At 38.6% G+C, this 14,324-nt stretch overlaps 1 protein-coding gene across 5 annotated transcripts in view; it reads right to left on the minus strand.

Annotated features, from left to right (window-relative positions):
• OTUD7A (OTU deubiquitinase 7A) overlaps nt 1–14,324 on the minus strand; it is a 138,847-nt gene that overhangs the window by 34,498 nt on the left and 90,025 nt on the right. For all 5 annotated transcript variants that reach the window (XM_068144007.1, XM_068144008.1, XM_068144006.1 and 2 more), the window contains one exon: nt 13,652–13,803. In XM_068144007.1, the coding sequence (XP_068000108.1) occupies nt 13,652–13,799 (148 nt within the window). In that variant the 5' untranslated portion in view covers nt 13,800–13,803. The remainder of the gene's footprint in view (nt 1–13,651; nt 13,804–14,324) is intronic.

Consider the following 14,324-nt stretch of genomic DNA (forward strand, 5'->3'; position numbering starts at 1 on the left):
ATCCTGAACAGTCAATAACATAAACCACCATGTCAGTGATATAGACTATATGTATCAGGCTGCAATTTTCTTTTAGAAACCCTATAGGATAAAATGTAAATTCAGTGAAAACTGTCAGAGATTCTAGAGCAAGCACCTGAGTTATCACCAGCATTGTTTGTCTAAAACTCCCACACAGATTCAATGGCTATAATCTAGTCAGGGCCTTGCTCTAACTATGCAAAGGTTATGAATGTTCAGAGCTGATGCTGTGAATACTGATTTGTAGCAGTGTAACATGGCAAGTTAGAAAGCTTCAGGTGGAAGTTACTGAAGAAACTAGCCTTATGATTGTGGAGATTAATAGAGCTAGCTCTGCTCAGCTCTCTTTTAAGCTTTGCATACCAAATGCTTTTGAATTTCTAATGCTGTATGTTGTTACATTCCAAAAGAAGTTTTGAAAGATGATGTAGATCAGTACACAAAACCACATCAGATGACAAGTCACTGGTAGCACCCTGCCAGTTAGTAACAGCTGAACTTCTCCAAAGCAGCATTGATACAGAGGGTTTGCATGAAAAGGCTTTGTGTTTAGAAACTGTGATGGTCAGAGAACATCAGTCAACAAAAGTCTGGAGCAGCACAAAGCTGGTTAAGAAACACAGGTAGTGAATCATGATGCTGGGATCAATTTAATTCACTAACTCAACACAAAGAACATTCTCACTGAACAATTGTTCCCTTAACAACTGCCTGTACTATGTGAGTCAGGAGGTGTAAAATTTAACAGGACTGAACGGTCTCTTCTTTAGAACCAAATGTCTCTAGAGTAGACAAAACCCAGCAAAGCAACAAAATAAAGAGTGCAGCTGAATAAAGAATGGAAAATGCACTCTAGCTTAGGGCTGGTACTGACGTTTTAGTGTCAGAGACAGCAGGCATGAAAGGGAAATTCAAAAATACACTCAGTTATACTGTGAAGCTTCTATCCTAAATAACAGCTGCTTGAATAACATGAGGAGGCATCAGCAGCCTGAAGAAGAAACAAAGACAAAACAATGCATAATTTAAGATGCTACTTTTTCATTTTTGCCTCACCACCCCATATTGGACTAAAAAACAACAACAAAAAAAGATGCTAAAGAGTATCCCACATGAGTAGGACTCACTCATCTCAGAAGCATTTGAGATGATTCAGTGTTTCCTGATCTCCAGAGAGAACTGATTCCCCCACCTCTGCTCTACTTAGGCAACTTGAAGAGGCCAAGAAGTGTTCAGAAGTCTGTTTCCCAGGGATCTGATGCTCTGAGACCAAGCTGAGACAAAATTTTCCAAGGCCTCTGTCCTGGATCCAAAAAACCTAGGTTTCCTTTGATTGCCTCAATCAGGGACATCACCAAAGAGCCAAGGGGAGAAGAAAGGAGCAGGGGATGACAGCCAAGTGTCCACTGTCAAGTTCACTGAACTCCAAAGGCGAGGCTAGAAAGAAGCTGAAACAGCGGCAGTGATCAAGAGCATTCTCTATGCAAGAGTACTACTGTGGGACCTACAGAGAGCACAGCCTCACACTGGCACGCTGCTCTTCAGGCATCACAATGCAGTCAACCTCAGGGAAAGCTGTTTGCTATTAAGTCTAGCTTTGGAGGGAGGGAAAGCTTGAGGTGACTTCATTAGGACTGACCATATTGTGATCAGAGAAGACACTAAATTTTTTCACCTTTCCCAGCCCTTCCACATGATGTTCTTGTTCTTTCCAACTTGTGGACACAACATAAAAATTCCAAAGACCAAGACGTAATACTTTAGCCTTGAGTGCTACCGCTTTCCTCCTGAGGCATGCTAGCAAGATAAATCAGTGCAGGTGCAACAATGGCAATTAGACAAACAACTGATCCAATGGGTTAGTCAGAAATTTACAATAAAATAACTCTGATTTTCCTCAGACTACAGCAATGAAATTAGGTGCGTGCCAGTGAAGAGGTCAAACCAAACCAGAGTAAGCTTTACAGGACAAGAAATGTCCCTGTAGAGTCTACCACACTGGCTCCATGCACTAGGTACGTACAGCTGGCATAGTACTGTACAAACATAAAATACTTACATCATTTCTGGAAATGCCCAGAGTTTATTTGCCTAGGGATTATTTTAGACAAAAAATCACCATTTTGAGTTTTCAATATAATAATAAATTGAGTATTTTTTAAAACCCCCAAACAATGCAACTATAGCATGCTCTCTGTTGGAAGCTCACTTGGAAAAGTTTCAGAGTGCCCCCCTGTCAAAGTTCTCATTTCTTTCTTCTAACAGATATATTTCCAACTTGCTCCACATTTTAATAAGCTGATCAGCTTGGAAGCTGAAACCTGAAAGCAGAAGAGCACTAGAAACTTTGGAATTTGCTTTAAAACATTTACTTCAAGATGGCCACATACTGCAATTCATCAGGTCAGAGCCACACTCTGCCTTCATACAGGTAGCACGGTTAGCACTGCTCTGGCTGCACATAAGTTTTCCCAGTTCTTAGCTGCATTCACACTTTTTTTTTTCTGGAGAATATGGGTTCATCTTTTTTCTTTTTTTTTTTTTAAACTTAGTCTTTCACTACTCTAGTCTTCAACTTGATTGTGCTGTGAGCAGAAAGTGATTTTTTAATGCTCTGCAGCACATGAGTAATCCTTTCTTGCTCAATGTTAAGCACATACTTTGTCAGATCACAACTCGTACTCTCTAATAACAAAAAATCAAGCGCTCATTAGGCAGCCTACGCTAGTTGTACCCATACCAGGTTTTACGTTTCTCAGGCAGATAATATTCAAGCCACAGGGCTCCAGCAGCATGCTGTTATTTAGTCTTTGAGGTTTTTGCTTTTTATTGTTTTGGCTAAAACAGCATAGCTTAGTGGGGCTGTAATAGTTAATAAATCTATTATCTTTCAGTTCATAACAAAACTAGAAGACATTTATCATTAATTAGTAGGAAGAGCAAGCATGCAACTACAAAGCGCTCCCCTCACCAAGCTTTCAAATATCCACCTACTCCAATATGTTAAAAAGAACACTTGAAAGGTTACCAGCAATTCTTGCTTTAATGATAAACAAAATGCTAGAAAGGACGCAACTTGAGATGGGGAACTAGAAAAGATGTAAATAGTATAGACCACAATGAAGTCCTGTGTATATGTTGCAGCAACAAGATATACACAGGACTTTGCCAAAGGAAATTTTAAAAGGGGCAGGAAATGCTGCCTAAAGCTGGACAGAACGAAAAAGGATGCAGAAGACGAAGGTTAGACAGAACTAAACAAATGATGATGCAGTCTGTGTTTACAGTTAATGAACTGTTGGTGCTTGTATCTACCAAAGAGAAGCAATTAAAAAACCCAGAAAGGATTCATGTGAAACTCTCACAAAACAACAGAGGATTGAAATAAGCTGAAATGCTACACAGCTCACCAAGAAAGCAACTTGGACAAGATTACAAAATCAAGTATGGCGGAAAATAAAAATAAGGTCTACAGAAGCACAGAAAGACAACAAAACTGAACATGAAACTAAGCTGAAATGAAGAGAAAGTGCCACCACTCAAGGTGACAAACACAAGAAGGAAATAAAAAAAGGTATTTTGGTGAGATAGCAATAAAATGGGCATACCTTTTGGATGTCTTAACCATTCTAATCAGGTATACAACATCTGCCCTGCTACTTTACATTTAATGCCAGTTTGTTGTTAATGAAACTCACACTTCAATGCAATACCATTCAATAAACATTTTTTTACAAAAAGAGATTAACAAATAACCTGTACCAGCTATGTAACTTTCAAAGGTTTTGCCACCATTTTCTAAGTATTTTAATAAAATTATCTGTATTATTTATGTGCTAATTGGGGGAAAAAATTACAACCCTACTATTACTGAAGCTGATACAAAAGATCCATAGGAAACAAAATCTCCCTCTTAAAAAAATAAATTAATTAAAATTCAACAAAGCATTCCTGCTCACAAAATAGGAAAAGTCTTGCTGGCAGATGAAGACATAACAATTCCTTCATCCCTGTCATTGTAACTCCTTCAAATCTGCAAAGAACAAGCCTCTGTGACCCAAATACTCCAGCCAGCATACAGAAAGGTGGACTTGGCGTAACAGCTGTCCCACAAATACAAAACATCAGCTGTTAAGTGGGTGGCACATCATCTTCCCTTCTAGTTCATTTAGCATTTTACATGAGACTGCACTGTGGAGCAGTAACAAATCAATTAAACAGGCACAGAAGTTTTCAGCAGGAATCCTTCCCCTTATGAAGATAAAAACTACCTGTAAGGATGCACAATCTGAGATGTTTACAAATGAACAGACACAAATCCAGTCTTTGGCTGGCTGGAGGCATAACATACTAATAAACAGAAAAAACTAGGCACTCTTGATTTCTTCTGCCTCCTTCTTTGCCATCTTTCACCTTATATTTTGAGTAGTTACGCAAGTTAAAATGTAAAGCAATACAAATCTCTACATCATGATGTCTTTCTTCCAAGAACACAAGAATGAGTTCTTAGCTGAAAGTACTGGCTGCAAGGCTTGAGAGAAATGAAAAACACTCAGAGTTTTACAGTTAGGTCTGAATAAGACAAGTCTTCACAATATTTCACAGCATAAATCTAATATGAGTGTTATCATCTTGACTCACAATTTAACTCAATGGAACACAGACATTATAGGTCAATATAAACAGAGAAGCCAATAAGCTAACTTCCAGGTAGACAAGAATAACCAATCCAAGGAAAGTACAGAATACCAAGACATGACTTATGAAATGTATCTGTAAATTCAGTATGAAGCAAACATACAAAGTAACACTACAGGCTAATGCATTTATGTCGATCTTCTGCTAATCTACTGGGATTCACGCTTCCAATATTTTTACACTTTGATGAAATAACGTGCAATAACTGGGTCCCAGGAACACTATATTAAGGACTCCTCATGAACAAAATGTGCCTAAGACAGACCAGCTTATGGCCAGCTACAGCAAAAGAACAGTTTTTTTTTCCTGGGGCTACATGGATATTCAACTGCACAGGATAATTCAAAAAGGCCTGAAAGTTGTGAACTAATACAGCACTCCCAGAACAAACGGAAGCCTCTGAAATTCTTCCTTTTCCTGTCAACTTCAAATCTGCCTTGTCCAGGTTTAATGTTAATTTCTGTGCTCCCAATACTCTGTATATTTGGGAAACAAAAATATTCACGTTTGTCACCACAGAAATTAATACCTGTGCATGGTTAATGTATTTTATCATTGATAGAATTCTCCCTGCATGCTTGTGTGTGTGGGAGGATGCTGTTCTGTGAGATGTTGTCAGTTGAGAGGATTTGTAACTGCCAATAATTATGTGGAATACCTAATTTATGTTGGACTAGAAGAGAACAGTATTACCTTTATACTAGTGACATTGTTCAGTCATTCCAGGGTCTTGTCCAGATGTACCCAAAAGAATTTAAATGTCTTGGCTAAACCTACCTTCTCTACTTCTGTCTTTTCACCACAGCATATGTTTGTGGTTCTGTGTGCTGAAGAAGTTACAATTAACTGTTTCGAGCTAAAGGGGTTCAGACATTTTCCCCTCTCAATTTCATAGGACTTTTTTTACTACATATATTTAAACATTTAAATATTTTATATTTAAAAATTTAAATATATATATTATATAATAAATATGTATAACATATATATTTAAAAATTTAGCTATTAAAAATTGTGATGACAGGCACAAAGCAGAGTTATCAACTAATTAACTAGTAATTCCACCTTCAACTGCAAAAGCCCTGTCACTTATTCAGTTATGGCCAGCATAATAATTCTAGGAGATACTTTACTGGATACAAATAATTTATCAAACCTAGGAGCTTTAGGTGACAATGCTAGAAAGGCATTTGGAGAAATGATAAACAACTCCTGCCTTTCAGGATTATTGATTGATTGTTAAGTTTTCACCAACATAAGACGATCTTCATTCTGTGCCACTAGGCCAGTGCACAATGATTATTTTTTACAAATATAAGCACATAAATGTAAATCACCCAGACTTGGCAGTCTCTTAAGATATAAAGTCTACCATCAGCTTCTTTCCCATGTGAGGGAGTCTGTTGTTACAAACTAACTGCTTATAAAGCAATCCACAAATTCAGCTTAAATACAATCACTTTTTCCTTTTGACATGAAGTAGATTAGCAAATATTAGAAGGCCTAAGCAAAGTGGACCTCAAGACTAGCCTTATTCCTTCTGAAAAACTTGCATGCAGAACTGGGATAAAATTACACCACAGGTTCTAAAACAAGATTTAATTTTAGACCATGTTCACAGAGGAAAATAAGGTAGCAAGTTAACATTTGCCTTATTTTCTGCTAGAATGCAAAGTCACTCAAAGCTGAACAGACCGCTGGAAATGACAGTCTTGATCTCTGTGTAATGAGACAGTGGTAGCATCTCAGCTTCCTCTTCCCTTTGCCAAGTCTTCCACAACAGAACTAAAAAATGAACTGAGGGAGAGGAGAATAAGAGACTATTTGGGGGGGAGTTAGCTTTGTACACCAAATCACATGACAGCACTGTAAATTTCTTTCTTTCTCTCCATTGATTACATGCTTTTCTTTGAATTCTGCTTATATGCACCCTTCTTTAGGAGACATCTCTGTCATTTTCCACAGGGTCAGTCTCCTTTACTGCATGCGCTTCATGACTGAAAAGCCAATCTATGATTTCATCATTAAGAGTGAACTACCTATATCTCAATGAAGCACCACAAAAAGCTGGAAATGGTGAAATACTACATCAGTTATATAAACATATGAAACCACTTATACAAGTAAAAATGCAGTTTTCAAGTGAAATGTATCACTTTTATGCAGCTGGATTTTTATGGTTTTAGTTATTATTATTATTGTCAGTTACAAATCCTCCAGTTTCTGACAGTTGACTATACTGCTGGCATTTTAAAGTACTTAATCCTATGCCTTCTCCCTATATTCAAGTGTCTTGGCCCCTGCACACTTGCTGCTTCCTGAAAACTAAGCTGTTTTCTCACTGATTTATTAGTAATCTCCAAATTCATCCACATCCGCAGCCCTGGCACTGTAAACCTAACACAACATAACTTGTTTTAAAGATTAAATGATTTTCTATCACAGTTTTCTTTCTGCCCAAGGCCACATTTTTAAATAAGTTACATGTAACAACTCAAGCATTACTGCTCTTCTACGCATGGGAGATTCAAGGTGCCAGCCTAGACTATCTAGAAGGAAAAGGGACATGCCTCATTCCTGGTCATTGGGAAAGTTGGAAACTGCTGTTTATGCTTAAGAACATTCCCAAAGCTTAGTGATGTTAAGGTGCCTATGGGTATGGAGTCCATTAACAAACATGCTTATAGAAAGCTGCTATCTAGAGAGTCCTGCAGCTGATTTCATGTTTTCCTGTGACACTAGTCTAATACACATCCTAACCTAGTCCTGTCCAAAGCAGCACCGCACATGCCTAACCAATATGGGCTGCTTTTCAAACTATTTTGGTGAGATTGTTATTTCATTCACCTGCATCACATGTATTGTTAAACTGCTCTGTCAATACTAACCACTTGAACATGGGCTTTTATTTTAGCTTGCTTTGAGAGTAAAATTAGATTTTTGTGTTTGTGTTTGCTTGCTCTTTCCACCATTATCCCCAAAATTAAGTGACTGCTGAAATTCAAATCTCTAGGTAACTAATGGAAATCTGATACCATCGAGACATTCCCAACAGCACCTTCTCATTTCATCAAAGAAAACCAGAAAAGCAATACTAAACCTTCCCTTCAGCTCTTCCTAACTTCTGCTATGTCCACCTAGCTCTTGTGTCTGAAACATCCTGGTCTCCAAACTGGTGACACATGTGTTTGATGGGTGGACCACTAGATGGATGCAGAACTGGCTTGATGGCTGCACCCAAAGAGTGGCTGTCAATGGGTCCATGTCCCAGTGGAGGCCAGTGACAAGTGGAGTCCCTCAGGGATCAGTCCTGGGACCAGGCTTGTTCAACATCTTTGTGGGTGACATGGACAGTGGCATTGAGTGCACCCTCAGCAACTTTGCTGATGACACCAAGCTGTGTGGTGCAGCAGACACACTGGAGGTAAGGGAGGCCATCCAGAGGGACCTGGACAGGCTGGAGAGGTGGGCACAAGCCAACCTCATGAAGTTCAATAAGAGCAAGTGCAGGGTCCTGCATCTGGGTCGAGGCAATCCCAGGCACAAATCCAGGCTGGGCAGTGACTGGCTGGAAAGCAGCCCTGAGGAGAGAGACTTGGGGGTGCTGGTGGACAAAAAGCTCAACATGAGCTCTCAATGTGCACTTGCAGCCCGCAAAGCCAATCAGATCCTGGGCTGCATCAGGAGAAGTGTGGCTAGCAGGTCGAGGGAGGTGATCCTCCCCCTCTACTCAGCCCTGGTGAGACCCCACCTGGAGTACTGTGTCCAGTTCTGGAGCCCCTATTACAAGAGGGATCTGGAGGTGCTGGAGCATGTCCAGAGAAGGGCCACGAGGATGATCAGAGGGCTGGAGCACCTCTCCTATGAGGACAGACTGAAGGAGTTGGGGCTGTACAGTCTGCAGAAGAGAAGGCTCCGAGGTGACCTAATTGTGGCCTTCCAGTATCTGAAGGGGGCCTACAGGAAGGCTGGGGAAGGACTTCTCAGGATCTCAGGTAGTGATAGGACTAGGGGGAATGGAATGAAGCTGGAGGTGGGGAGATTCAGGCTAGATGTGAGGAGGAGGTTCTTCACCATGAGAGTGGTGAGACCCTGGAATGGGTTGTCCAGGGAGGTGGTCGAGGCCCCGTCCCTGGGGGTGTTTAAGAGCAGGCTGGATGAGGCTCTGGCCAGCCTGATCTAGTGTGGGGTGTCCCTGCCCATGGCAGGGGGGTTGGAACTAGATGATCATTGTGGTCCTTCCAACCCTGAATGAAACTATGAAACTATGAAACACAGGTGAGGGAAAAGGCTTGGGGGTCAGTATGTAATACAAAATGTTAATATTCATGTCCATTTCTTTCAGTTCTTTTGCACAGCAATTGATAGGTCAGTTTTAAATTGAAAAATGACATTTTTAAAGTTTCACTTCTTACTTCCTGTCTATGCTTTAAATTTGGAAATTTATGATATGTTCACCTTCTTGAAAATTGAGGCACTGACATCAGCATGTATGAGAACAGGGACAAATGCTTCCTAGAACAGTCAGATCCCATCTCAGGAAAAACTGCACTTCGATGCTGCTACTTCAAAAGGAATCCTTGATCTCAAGGAGTTATATGAAAAATTGTTACAGCAAGATTTATAGTGATGGGAATACTCTTGTTTTCTGGCAGGTTGATTGAATAAATCTTGTGTGGATTTTTTTGGAAGAGAGACAAACTTCTACAGCCTTCCTTCCTCTGGAATGGAAGTGCACAGAGACAAGATCTCAGATCTAGAAGTTTGTAGCAGATGTTTTCGATACAGAGTGATCTGCTTCAAGCAGATCTGACTCCTGAACCACCACCCTGTGTAATTTTAGATCCAGCTTCCATGTCCCCTGAGTCAAATGCTACGCAAAGAGCAAAGCAACTGCCACAGTCACTCTCTACTCTATAATTTGCTGACATATGTGGTGCTCATATTGTCCCCAATCTGCAATTTTATTTATTATCTGGTACAATCAGCAAACAGCTTTTGGTGCCCTTTTATTTACACAGGCACATACTCATCATTCTTTGGTTGACTCATAATTATTAATGTAAAAACATCCAGATTTATGATCTCTTGGAGATGCCATGAAATTGAGGACACTTATCTGTAGATGGGCAGGCTCTCAAAAGGCAGTTCCTGCTGGGTGTTTACTTTAGAGTCTCTGCAAGATTAGAAACGATTGGCTAAATAGCTATCAAACAATTGTCCACTTCTACCCTGGAGTCCTAAACAATAGGGATGAAAACTGCAAAGTCTTGTAATCATAACCAAGCTGAATGAACTGTGTTTCCCATTTTAATAATTCAGATGTAATAGTAGGTAGGAAGTGTGACAGGGCTGGCAGAAAAGTGTTCTTTCAACAGAAAATGATGGAAGCAGTCTGGGTGGTCCAGGACAGTGCTCAAAGCAAGTAAGCAAGGAGTGCTGAGTAGAGGCAGAGAAAGCCCTTCAGTATAATAGGCTTAGAAAGGTACCAAGACAAATAATCATCCAAAACCAAGCATGAATTATTCTATGCACAAGACACTGCCAGCAACTAACAGAGTGGACAAAGAGTACTGCAGCTTCTAATGGAAGACAGATTCTTATGTGGAGACAAATCATCTGGAGAATTGTGCCCAGAAATAGCTCACTCAGCTATTGCTCAGGCATGCAGGCATACTGTGGGCACATGAAAAAAACATTATACTAGTACAGAGAAGGGTAGATGACAGGCTCCTGAACTGAGACAGATAAGATGCAGTTTGAGTTAGATGTACATAATATCCATAAAAGGATTTCTCTCATGATCTTGGATGCCTTAGGTTCTTATCCTAGAAGTGGGCATGCAATTACTGGAATGTTCAAAAGTAAGGGAAAAAAGGTGGGCACATAAAGGCCGAGAAGAAACTTTATAAAGTTATTCTAAGCTTTCATTCATCTGAGTTACGAAGCACCCATAGCACATTAGAGAGTGGAATAAACTTTGATTACTCATACAATTGAGTATCTTTCACAGATGTGTGTGAGTAGTAAGGTAACAAATCTGTGGCATCAAAACATCTGCTTCAAAACAACGCTTCCTTTACAATATGCCTGTTATACAATTCTACACTACTCAGTCTCTGCTATGCTTAATTACTGTTTAACACAAATGGTGTACATTTACAAAATACATCCAGTCATAAATATTGTTACAATTACATTGAACAGTTAGGAAAATACCTTAGTTTTGAAATATTTCTACACAGTTTAATGAAGGGGGAAAAAAACAATAAAATCATTGAATCAACCACAGCACAGAGCTTTATGACATATCAAATCATAATCTCAAGTTTAAAAAGTTTTCCTTAACAGCAGAAATGGGCTGTTGATAAATGTACCATATTATCAGAATAAACTGTAAAAGAAGGGAAGTTCCTTACAATACTCAAGAAAACTTCAAGAAAACTCAAACAGTAAGACAGGTGACTTATAAAAGTATAGGTACATGTGCTGCTGTTAAGTGCTAAGCCCCTTCTGGCTCCACATACCTTTCTTTGCACCCATAAAGTTCCCATAAGTTCCCGTAGTCCTATCCCATAAACAGCAAATAGCATGTAACCTACCACCGACCCTTCAGACTAAGTAAATAGAATTTGAAAAATATGAATGAAAACCAAAATTTTGCACTGAGCACTACAAAATTTCTAATGCAATTTTATCCACTCATAAATGGCTGAACAGATAGATAAGGCTTTTCTAAATAACAACGTAACAATGTCATGAAAAGAAAATTGGTTTCCTCTGCAGAACTCAGCTTTAGAACACATCTGTTTTCAGATGTGCATGACAACATTCTCATACTATTGAAATAATGACTTTAAGATTTTAAGTCTGTGAAATCTGAACTCAATAGTTAAGCAACTGCACAGAATTCTAGAACTAGTCACTCAGAAACATCAAACTGAGCATAGACTTGAGCACAAGCTCCCTGCGCAACACTAAAGCAAACATGGCCAAAGATAGAAACAGTATCAAGTGCAATATAATTGCAAAAAGACAATCTTTGCACTAGAAAGATACATAGTTAAATATGCAAAATATTTCTGTGTACATTATTTTGGAAGATAAAAGAAAATGCAGAGACAGAAAATGAAATATGGAGCTCAGTACGTTTAGCTTATTAAAATTAGATAGAAAAGCAATTGATTCTGGTATTTTTTTAGGATACTAACAGCTGCCAAAGAGAATCAGACACAAATAAACTAGAACCAATATATATGTAAATACACTATAATTTTTTTTTTTTTTTTTTTAAATCTCTACATCTTCATTTCAAATCAAGAATGGAAGAATGGATACTTTATGGAAGATATGTATAAAGCACAAGGAGCAGAGTGTTTTAGTGAGGCAAGCAGTTGTGCTCAATACAAAGTTCATCAGAAAAAAACGGCAGGGATTTTATCAGCAGGGCAGGCAGAGTATAGGAACATCAACAGAGCCAATATTTAAGAGAGCTTCTGGCAATTTAAAAAATCTGTATGCAATATAGAGATTTTTTTTCAGCTATTTGTACAACAGTCCGTGTATTTAACTCACTCATTTGTTCCTGGGAAGAACACCACATACTGTGCACAGTAGTGTCCTGATGCATCCCACAGGACAATTCAAAACAAACCCACTCATCTATTACAATAATTGGATAAGGAAGCAAAAAATGGTGTCCTTGATGGTCCAGAAAATAGTGAAATTCATGAAATTTCCCCCCAAAGATGAACAAAGGAAACAGTATTAGAAATGGTCTGAAAGAAAAAAATAGTCCAGAAATACAAAGTCCTGATAGTGCTAGGAAAAACCTTCTAGTATTTTTTGCAAGACTAACAGACTAAGACAGTCTAGGCTAGAAAGCCAGGTTGATTAAATCAATCAGACAAAAGAGAGGTGTCATAAACATTGTGAGCCAATGATAGTAGCATTCATAGCTAGGTATTCTAAGATTTTATTGCACCTTACACAGATGACTTGGGAAATGCTGCAAAATTGTGGGCACCTCTGTATTAATAACATATCATTCTTATTACTGAAAACCCCACAGCTTAAAAAAATAAGTACAGCAAATCTAAAACTTTCAGCATACATATAATAAAGTGAAATTGCTCTTGCAGAAAAGGACATATATATATACCCTGCTGTATACTTTTAAGCCTGCTGTGGATGTTCAGTAGTTATTTTTAACACACAATTTCTTAAAGCATATTAAGATTAAAAAAACCTCAAACTGTAATGGAAAAATACCAGTGTTTATGTATCAGGACCACAGAGCAGCCTCACAATTTACACAGGTATCACCGCTCTTTTCTAATTTTACATCTTCACAACTATTGTTAGGCCACAGCAGATGGAAAAAAAAAAACCACTTATTACAGAATGCCTTCAAATATCAAAGGTGTCATTCCACTTAGAAGCCTATAAACGTCAAACAACTACAATAAAAAAAAAATAAAAAGATCCAGGTATTTCTCTGATATGGCTTCTTAGCTGTTTTTTAATCCAGCCATTTGACTCCCATACCATAAAGCTCTGGTACCCATACTAATCATTGGACCCTCAAAAATATCTCTGGTTTCTCTACCACTTCACAGTAAATATATTTCAGACATATACAACTAATTTCAGACAGCTGAAAATGGCAAAATTCAGCTAAAGCCCCTCCCCTCTCTTACTGGCACATATACTTTTAAGACATAACTCTTAATAACATAATAGAGCAACCCAACACTAAGAATATTTTAAGGCTTTTACTGAAAACACGTTAATACAACCTATAGTCAGCTTATTAGAAGAGTTGACCTACTAAGAAATGTCTGTTTTCATAGACACGAGTTGTCTTTTTACAATCGGTTCTTGCTTTAAGCAAGCAATGAACACAGGAAATACTTCAGACCCGAAAGCTTACCTTCCAGTAAATCTCTTGCCAGACCTGGTTCTGCCCCTGTGGACCGAACAAAGTCTGACAGAACTGCATCCATATCAAGAGTCATGTGATCATTCAGAGATGCTGCCAGACATGCAGCAGCAGGACTTGCTGGTTGGCTAGAAGGCATCCATCTGCCAAGGAGAAAAAGAGAAACAGGATTTTAGAATATACCCAAAAGTGATATAAACCCGCTTTTTTCCTCTCTTCTCCAACCAAGACTATTAAAAATGCTAAAACATTCAGGTTACAACATATTAAAATAAACAGCATTTGTCATCCGTTTCTGCCTTAGCCTAGAAGCTGTTGATTACTCACACTGGAAGGTTTTCACTTTCTTAAGAAAAACAGATAAAAATATGAAATGTTATGTGCAGGTTGTAAATAATTCTACAACTTGAAGACTCCAATCCAGCTAAACACAGGCACTATCATATCAATGTCAGTGCTCACACTCAAATTTAGGAAGTATTTAAATGTTAGTCTTGAGCTCGTTTGTCTTACTTACTAACACATACACAACAGAGCTTGGTAGAATAGAATCACAGAATCATAGAATCAATAAGGTTGGAAAAGACCTCAGAGATCATCAAGTCCAACCTATCACCCAACACCTCATGACTAACTAAACCATGGCACCAAGTGCCACATCCAA

The sequence above is a fragment of the Melanerpes formicivorus genome, unplaced genomic scaffold (genome assembly GCF_026170545.1).
Source record: "Melanerpes formicivorus ecotype bairdi unplaced genomic scaffold, bMelFor1.0.p_v2 SCAF_10, whole genome shotgun sequence".
Classification (NCBI taxonomy): Eukaryota; Metazoa; Chordata; class Aves; order Piciformes; family Picidae; genus Melanerpes; species Melanerpes formicivorus.